Genomic DNA, 10,000 nt, shown 5'->3' on the forward strand with positions numbered 1-10,000 from the left:
CACAGCAGGGAGACGCAGACCGGCCATAATTACAGAACTCCTGCTTTTACTGTGTAATTACCAAGGCGGGGGAGAAGACAGAACACAGGAGGAGGACAAGGAGGAGGAGGAGGAGGAGGAGGAGGAGGAGGAGGAGGAGGAGAAGGAGGTGGAGGTGGAGAAGAGGGAATGAGAGAGAGCACTGGGGTAGAAGGGGAAGAAAGTTGAGGGGGGGAACAGGCCTTGCACATGTTATAACAGGGAAGAAGGTGTATAGGAGGGGTGGGCTGGCTTTCTGGTTTCTCTCTTTCCTGCCAGTACTCAGCTTGGGGGTTATTGTGGAAAAACTGCTGATGAAGCGACTTTTAACGACGATGTCGTGCTTCGTAAGGGATTGCAGAAGGGCAAATGTTTGCCAAAATAGTGTGCCATTTTAGGCTCATCCTGGAGAACTGCCATAGTCAAACAACACACACACACGCACGCATGCACGCTCAGACATGCACACTCGCGCACGCGCGCACGCACGCACGCACGCACGCACGCACGCACGCACGCACGCACGCACGCACGCACGCAGGCACACACACACACACACACACAGAGGCAGCCTTTTCAACGTACACACCTCACCAAGGCAACATATGGACCCCTCACTGTTTTTACCTGTCATTTGCAGTGTCTTCATTTATATCATCCGATCTGGAATCACAGAAGTCAAATGAAAAACATCAAGGTCCTATTTTCTTAAAAAAAAATAACAACCAACAGGCATGAAAATGACTCAAACCCTCATGACATGTTATGCACACGAATCCAAAACAAAAAAAGATATCGCTTGCATGGGTGAGGTCAAGCATCCAACAATAATCATAGAACTGTTTTTTGTGCAGCACAATTCATCCAACATGCAGCCCAAAATGCTTCAGAAGGGTGGCAGCTTTTGCAGCACAGCGCAATGCTTGCAGGATGCCATTTGTACAATACTATGCTGAACGGCCAAAGTCTGCTTTGCCCATGCCCTGTTGATGCACTGACCACCATTTGATGACACCATGCAACACAGAGAAATGTACTGCACTGTGTGCTGTTAACACAACAACACAAGGTCACATCAAACACGTTACACAAAGTGATACATGTACAGTAACAGGCTGTCTGAGCTTAATGCCCGTGTATTGTCTTCACAGAGATTTTTTAAAATGGACACAGAATGCTGCTTGCCAACGAGCACAAAGGCTGAAAAAGTGCATCCTTATCTAAAACAATATCCCCACATAGGCTTACTATACAGCGCTTGTACAAACAATACAAACATAAAGCACAAACATACAGCCATTGTCCATAGTAGACCGATGAGTAGTAGTCTGCTCATCCAAGCAACACCCCTACAGATGCTCAAAGGGGTCATACAGAGCGATGCTCAGTGCTGCAAGCAAAATTGTTTTGCTTGCAAGGCGCACAAACACAAACCAGCAATACATTCCCTGTAGTGGGGAAGACACTGCACCAGCAGCTGTCCATAGCAACAGCAGCCCCTTCCCCTGAGTAGACTGATGCTATTAAGATGTTTTTCATCACACAGCTGAAGTCATTTGTGACAAAAATATGTTGTAAACAATATATGTCTACATAATGTAATATATAACTGTAGCGTATATGTTTTTTGCACTATAATCAACACCACCATCTGCACAATCTAAAATCAAGAGTGAGGTTAACAAAGGCTTTTAACATTGAATTCTTCTTAAAAATTATAGTTTCAAATTTTTGCAGATGGTTTCTCTCTGTATTTGTTACATCTGCTGTAATGTCATGACGTGACAAAACATTTGACAAGCCCAAGTATCACGCAATCAATCACCTCTCTGCAGATGAGCAGATGAGAGTAGTGTGGATCAAGATGGAACAATTGTTTACTTGTTCTATTCTATTCTATTCTATTCTATTCTATTCTATTCTATTCTGCTCTGTTCTATTCTATTCAATTCTCCTCTTTCGTGAATATTCACTGCACTGATGTCTGAGCTGGCCCAGACCTGGGGTAGACTCAAAGGCATGTTGTGCGTTGGGTATGTGGACTTGTGTGTATGTGTGTCTACCCTACTTAACTCTGTGCTAACTTAACTACTTAAATTAAAAAAAAAACTAACTAACTTGCTTATTTCCTGTGCACTTTGTATCAGCAAATGTTGTATGCCATGATTGTATCCTCGGTTGTAAGTCGCTTTGTACAAATGTAATGTAATGTAGTGTAATGTAATGTAATGTAATTACATTCAATTCACTTCACTTCACTTCACTTCACTTCACTTCACTTCACTTCACTTCACTTCACTTCACTTCAATTCTATTCTATTCTATTCTATTCTATTCTATTCTATTCTATTCTATTCTTTTCATTCAAAAGTGGGGATGGTGGGGAAGAAACTGTGTAAAGGGAAGGGGTTGTCTTTCAGGGGCCCAGGGACAGCAAACAGGAGACGCTCACAATGTTCTTGTACATAGACAACAGCAACCACAAAAAGCCATTCCCCACCGCGGGCACATTGCATATCAGACAATACACACACAGAGACACAGCCCATATCACACAATACACACACGCCAAATACACAAACGGCAAAAGCACACACACACACACACACACACACACACACACGTACGCACGCACGCACCCACACACACACGCACGCACCTATGCACGCACACACACACACACACACACACACACACACACACACACACACACACACACACGTACACACACACACACACACACACACATGCACTCAAGATACACCCCTTATTCTCTTCTTCCCCATGGGCATGGGGAAGTGTGAATAGCATAAATGCACTAGTGTGATTTATAGGACAGGGCAAGGCTGTACTGTGGCGTGGTATGGTGCACTGTGGTGTGCTGTGGTGTGGTGTGGTGTACAGTAGTGTGCTGTGGTGTAGTGTGCTGTGATGTGCTGTGGTGTGCTGTGCTGTGCTGTGCTGTGCTGTGCTGTGCTGTGCTGTGCTGTGCTGTGCTGTGCTGTGCTGTGCCGTGCTGTTGGTGTGCAGTGGTAAAGTGTAATGTCTTGTGGTGTAATGCTATGGCCTGGTTGCAATCTTGGTACATGCGCAAGCAACAGCACATTCAAGGACCATACACAAGGCATACTGTACACAACAATGCAACGTTTCTCCGTGCAGAGAGCATACAGAAGCTGGTCGAAATCCCTTTGCAGCTGCATCACTTGCATCACAATCTCTATTGGCCATCTCTCTATCTAGCCTCCAAACACTCCCTCCCCACCCCCACCACAAAAAAAATGAACAGCTGCTATGACACTGTCATAAATGGGAGGAATGCTTTGTCTCCTCTGAAGGGGGGAATTCCCCCTCATCCAGCTCCTCTGCTCGGCTACACCAGTGTTGCCAGATTGGGAGGATACCTGCCCAATTGGGCTGCTTAAGATTACCGTAAAAACGGGAACAATCGTCCATTTGACGTTTTTTCCAGCAGTTTAATGCCCATAGAAATCAATGCAATTTGTTGAAATTGGGCGGAATTTAGCGCATTTTGGCGGTTTTTCAGAACTTTTTGTGCAGGATTTGATCAGACACATCTGGCAACACTGTACACGAGAGCTTCTTCTCTGTCGTGCATTCTTCTGGTCTAGTTTTGGCTGTGAGCCGCCACAGGTGGGCAAACAAGGAACGGCCTTCTACATAAACCTTTCACTCAGGTAAAGTGTTTGATTGGCCAGCAGGGAGGTGAAAGGTGAAAGGAGGCAAAGGTGTGCCATAGAGGTTATCATTCACTGGAATGTGTTGGTTTTGGTCTGGTCAACACTTGTGGCGATGCCGTCGTAAAGTGACACTGAGGTTACTATAGGAACTTAAAAAGGCTACCTTGGAAACTGCGTGAATGTAGCTTACTGGCCTTGCATAAGTGTAAATAAATACATGCATAAAATAATAACAATAAACGGCTCCAAATTGCACTGTTTTTTTAGTCAGGGACATTATGTTGAGATCTATGCGTTCGTTCAATTTTTATGGGGATTTTTATTTCAACTTATCTGAAAGCTAAGCTACGCCCTAAAATCTACAGTATGATAGAAGTAGATGCTTTGAGTTTAACTACCCAACACGAAATGTAAAAAAGTTGTACAGAGGATAAGACAGGTCCGTATGCTGATGGGTGTACAGAATAATGGAAGTCAGGCATTCTGGGTACTCACAGTTTCGGCTTGGGTTTGATAGGCACGGGTGGGCCCTCCTTGGTCGGAGTGGTGGCAGATGGTGATGGAGCAGTGGGGGCTTTGACTGGGGATGGAGCATCTTTCACGGGTGAGGTGTCCTTGGGAGACATGGGTGTGGAGGGACTCTGGATGCCTTGGCCGTTGGGCATGGTGCCGTTGGCCACCTGTGGGGGCATGGGGGGTGGGGGAGGAGGGGCGCTGACACTGGGCCAGATCTCTAGCTCGTTGACGTGGAAACCCTCGGCGCTGGGGGGGGTCTTGGGTGGGACCTCCAGCAGGCTGATCTCATTGGGTGGTGGTGGCGGGGGGAAGGGCTGGCTGTCCTCGAAGGCGCTGTCCGCATCACCGCCCACGCCATTGCTGGGCGATTCCATCACTGTAGAGGGAAGAGGAACACTGAAGTTACTGCGACCAAAAAAAGCATACCTACATGTAGGTATATGGAGCTACACTGAAGTTACTGCGACCAAAAAAAATCATACCTACATGTTGGTATATGGAGCTACATTCAGAGTTCCTCTGCTATTTCTTTCTTTTTTTGGAACTGGACCTCACCCAGAGCAGATGAGCATGAGTGGCATTATGTTTTTGATCAAGAGCACTCTAAGGACCTTTGTATCTTCTCACATTTTATCTATACTGTATGTGTGTCTTGGTCTCTGAGCTGAGAGAGCAGTGCCAAGTTTCATGTTGTTAGGGGAAGAAATGACAATATGTGGATAAAAGACGTTTCTCTTGACTTTTGTGTGTGTCACCTTGGGCACCGTAGCCTTGGCCATGACATGTCAGCCGGCTCTGAACTGCCCGAGCTCATCCGAAACTCTACATCAAAACATTCAAACATTAAATGTTTTTATTGTGTTTTTTTTAGTTTTAGTTAGTTTAGTTTATTGTCAGTGGAATAACTGTTTATTATTTTTTTTCAAAGTTTTTTTTTGGTCTTTTACGACTTTATTTTGACAGGACAGTGTGAGAGGTGGACAGGAAGCAAATTGGGAGCGAGATGGGGAGGGGTCAGCAAAGGTCCCGGGCCCGAACCCCTGTCAGCCGCATGGCAGGCGAGTGCCCTACCAGTTGGCCACGACAGGGCCGAATCTCTATTTTATATCAAAATACTGTAAGTCCGATCAAATCAAATAAAAAAGATGTATGAAAATGACTTTTCATTACATTTTGAAAAAGAGCATTTCATTTTGTCTGTATAAATAAAGAGCCAAATACTGTATTCTGTCACAGGCCCCAAAGGTTCTGCCCTGCACCCCTTTCTGTTCCCCGCTATTTATAAAGCCATGTCTCCTACACCCCAGCAGCTGGTCCACTTTTAGTCCACCACGTCCGAATGAATGCTCCATCCTAATCCTTGTTTATACAGGGCTTTAACTTTCCTCTTATAGACCCTGGCATAAACAGCCTCTCTTGGGGAATAAACATAGCCATTAGATTGCACTCATCCTTTGTCCTCGCAAAGTCCGTTTCTCATCCTGCTTATATGACGCACCCCAACCCCCCCCTCCCCACACACACACACACACGCATGCACATATACACAATCTTTCATATACATGCACAAGCATACATCATAAATATACTGTTACAGTACATCTGTGAGACCAGTCGGCTGACCTTTTCAAAGGCTATGGGCGTGTAATGTAAAGTGCTTTAAAGTCAGCCACCCGCAGTGTGTTTAATGCTATGGAAGACATTTTGTGTGTGTGTGTACAGTAGAGTACAGTGTGTGTGTGTGTGTGTGTGTGTGTGTGTGTGTGTGTGTGTGTGTGTGTGTGTGTGTGTGTGTGTGTGTGTGTGTGTGTGTGTGTGTGTGTGTGTGTGTGTGTGTGTGTGTGTGTGTGTGTGTTTGTGTGTGTGTGTGTGTGTGTGTGTGTGTGTGTGTGTGTGTGTGTGTGTGTGTGTGTGTGTGTGGGTGGGTGAGTGTGTGGGTAATAGAGCTGTGTGGTTAAAGGGACCAAATATCACCCATCAGTCTTGTGAGAGTCAGCGTGAGCAGTGATCTGAGGTGATCGTGACGTGAGGTGTCCAGAATTCTCTGTGTGTGTGCGTGTGTAATAGTGCTTAAAGGGTACCAAATGTCACCCGTCAGTCTGGTGAGTGTCAGCGTGCCCACTGACCTGGGGTGATGGTGAGATGGGCAGGGTTGGCATGGCTACTGACCTGGTGTGATGGTGAGGGGGGCAGGGTTGGCATGGCTACTGACCTGGTGTGATGGTGAGGGGGGCAGGGTTGGCATGGCTACTGACCTGGTGTAATGCTGAGATGGGCAGGGTTGGCATGGCTACTGATCTGGTGTGATACTGAGGTGGGCAGGGTTTGGCATGGCTACTGACCTGGTGTGATGCTGAGATGGGCAGGGTTGGCATGGCTACTGACCTGGTGTGATGGTGAGGGGGGCAGGGTTGGCATGGCTACTGACCTGGTGTGATGGTGATGGTGGGCAGGGTTGGCATGGCTACTGACCTGGTGTGATGGTGAGGGGGCAGGGTTGGCATGGCTACTGACCTGGTGTGATGGTGATGGTGGGCAGGGTTGGCATGGCTACTGACCTGGTGTGATGGTGAGGGGGGCAGGGTTGGCATGGCTACTGATCTGGCGTGATGCTGAGGGGGCAGGGTTGGCATGGTTACTGACCTGGCGTGATGGTGAGGTGGGCAGTGCTGTTGACGGATCCGTACTGGTTGCTGGCCGTGCAGCAGAACAGCCCTCCATCCTCAGGGAAGGCCTCCGCTATCACCAGCGTGCAGATCTCCTCTGAAAAACAATAGAATTCAGTAGTGTATATTAGATTAGATTAGAGTTGCATAGAGTAGAGTCAAGGAGAGAAGAGTATGCTACCGCACGAACACAAAGAGTTGCTGGACTGTTTTCAGTGATCAAAGTGAAAAGAGTGTGACCGTTAAAAGCAGAATGCAAGCATTCCATCATTCCAATTGGCTGTGGTGGCTGAGTGTCTACTTTAAAGGGACACTGTGCAGGAAATGGACAAAAAAGGTACTGCAACTATGCTGCTCATTGAAACTGGGCTGCCTATTGCCAAATTTGATCTTTACATGAAAGTTTAGTAATTAATAAACAAATATTGTCTAGTATGCTGCCGTGCAATACAAGAACGCAGTAACTCAAAATGGTCGATTTTTTTTTTAATATCGGAAATGGGTTCTAAACTACCTCATTTGTCTTGTGTCCAAAAATGGTGGTCCAACACCGTCCCGTTTTGGAGAAAACTCATTTTGAAAGTGCAAAAATGACCCAAAAAAAGTTACTGCCTGTTGTATTTAAAGGTTATGTCGTACAAAACAAAAACGCAGTAAGTCGGCGAGTTACTGCTACACGTTCCAATGGGACTGGTTTGGGAGTAGACAGTAATACTAGCCAAGAACGCAGTAACTCCTGCAGTAACTCCATTTCGTGGCAGTAATACCAGCCAAGAACGCAGTAACTCTGTTTTTTGTGGCAAAAAGACACACAAATGTTGTTTTTTCGAGTTTTTTTGTGTGCATTAAATTTCTATCCTAAACAAGCATTACCAGGAAGTGTCACCACCAATTTACCGACAACACAGTTGTCGCGCCATATGGAAAACGTTGAAGCCTTTTTTCTCAGTTTGCCGTTTTCAGAGTTACTGCGTTCTAAGATTGTAGAGCAGTATGGTCCAGTATAGCACAAGTACAGTCATTTTTGCAGCTAAAAATGGCTATTTTTGGAAATTCAAAATGGCGGACCATGGAGAAGATCCCCCTTTTCATGTATGAAAAGTGCATTTTTTTCCAGTCATAATGAAAACTTAGAATTTCATGCTGGTGGTAAGTATTCATGAAAAAGGTAACATTAGTGAATGGGCAGCATGAATTCTGGAAATAAACAGCAAAAAATCTCACACAGTGTCCCTTTAAAAATGACTATTTCTCACACAGTGTACTTAGTTACTGGGGTATTTATGCTGCCTTTCTATATTATCAGTACTTCATTTGTGGGCTACAAAAATAAACGCCCCAGACAGAAGAATGATTACTGTCAAATACAATAACACTAGTCAAATCACATTTGACTCTAAATGAAATAACATTGTTTCTCAGGGCGTGTGAACACAGGTGAGTATAGTAATTGCGTTGGCTGTAGAACACAATATCCAACAGCAACCTCTTGCCAAAAAATGAAACCGTGCACTTTCATCTGTGAGCGCTGGGCTACACACTAGAGTGATTTTGACAACCTGCATCAACAACACGGCGATGCCTCTAATAACAAAACAGGGAGATGAAAGTGCTGCATGTTCAGACCATGACAAAGCTAACAGGTGTTTGGAAAGTGTCTGCGTAGCCTACGGAAAGAAAGTGTGTGTGTGTGTGTGTGTGTGTGTGTGTGTGTGTGTGTGTGTGTGTGTGTGTGTGTGTGTGTGTGTGTGTGTGTGTGTGTGTGTGTGTGTGTGTGTGTGTGTGTGTGTGTGTGTGTGTGTGTGTGTGTGTGTGTGTACAGTTTGTGTGTCAGAGCAAGGACAGTTCACTTCAGGTGAGAGTGTAGGCAGGCAGGTAAGCCAGGCACCCAGACAGGTGTAGTCCCCTTGAGCTAATGAGAAGGCTTGGAGATGACTAGACCAGACTGCAGAGGGGGGGTTTGTAGACGAGCTACAGACAAGCCCGAAACACTGAGTCACGCCTCACGCAGATATGACACAGGCCTGTTGACACCGGCATGCCTGTCAAAATGTGACAGCAGGGCATGTTGACACACTCCTGCGCATTTACCAAGACACTCAGACACTCAGACATACAGATAGACGGAAACAGTCACACACACACGACGACAGACAACACCTTATCGCTGAGCTTGTCATGTCGTACATGTTTGTGTACATTCTTGTGTACATATGCGCAGGGCTCTGAAGTAGTACCAGACAACTGTCCAAATGCTGGTGGAAATTCAGTTTGGCTCGTAGAAAAAAACACTTACTAGTCACTTTTACTGTTGAGTGTACTGTATGTGCGGCTCGTGAGATGTACATGTAACATGTACTAGACCAGTGTTTCTCAATGTGGGGTGCAAGCCCCCCTGGGGGGGCGCGGAGGCATTGCAGGGGGGGCCTGTGACATCCGATTTTGGGCTTTTTCCCCCCAAGGAAATTATTTCCTCTCTCCAATAAGCAATACATTTTAAGCCCTCACCAACGTTATTTTGTAAATTGTCATAAATTTGAATAACATAGGAAAGGCAAGTACTGCTGTTGCTTTGGGGGGGGGCTCGGAAGCATCCAGACCCTCCGCAGGGGGGGAATGATGGGTTTGAGAACCACTGTACTAGACAAATTGACTAGTGACGAAAAAAGTTAATTTATAGCCCTGCATATGCATATACATATCTGTGTAGGTGTATGCAGCCGACGAGTGTTGCGGGGTGGGGTAAACGAGTATGCTTTCCCAGTCCCAGGGAGACGGGAGCCCAGAATTGGGGCTGTATTACATTTCACATGCATTGTACTGTACATCTCTCGGATGACTTTGTGTATTTGTATGAGCTTGTAAAACTTTTATGATGTGTTTCTGTTCGGTGAGGGAACTCCTCTCTTCTCGTCATGTAAAGAGGGGAGCCGTCAACAACAGGCTTAGTCACAGCTGCTTGTCAAATATATGTGACGCAACTGTGACTGACTCCCTACACATACAGACCTCAACAGACACACAGCTACATACGTATATACACAGACTGACTCTCTCTCTTTCTTACTCCCCCCCCCCCCCCCCCACACACACACCCAC

General features: G+C 46.0%; 1 protein-coding gene across 5 annotated transcripts in view; it reads right to left on the reverse strand.

Annotated features, from left to right (window-relative positions):
• The window catches only part of palld (palladin, cytoskeletal associated protein), a 175,004-nt gene that overhangs the window by 79,316 nt on the left and 85,688 nt on the right, over positions 1-10,000 (reverse strand). For 4 of the 5 annotated variants that reach the window (XM_063201312.1, XM_063201315.1, XM_063201314.1 and 1 more), the window contains exons 9-11: positions 6,879-6,998; positions 4,215-4,611; positions 646-681 (exon numbers count right to left, since the gene is read on the reverse strand). In XM_063201312.1, coding sequence (XP_063057382.1) covers positions 646-681; positions 4,215-4,611; positions 6,879-6,998 — 553 coding nt within the window. The remainder of the gene's footprint in view (positions 1-645; positions 682-4,214; positions 4,612-6,878; positions 6,999-10,000) is intronic. The other variant, XM_063201313.1, reaches the window with a different exon arrangement.

Source organism: Engraulis encrasicolus, chromosome 6, assembly GCF_034702125.1.
Source record: "Engraulis encrasicolus isolate BLACKSEA-1 chromosome 6, IST_EnEncr_1.0, whole genome shotgun sequence".
Taxonomy (NCBI): domain Eukaryota; kingdom Metazoa; phylum Chordata; class Actinopteri; order Clupeiformes; family Engraulidae; genus Engraulis; species Engraulis encrasicolus.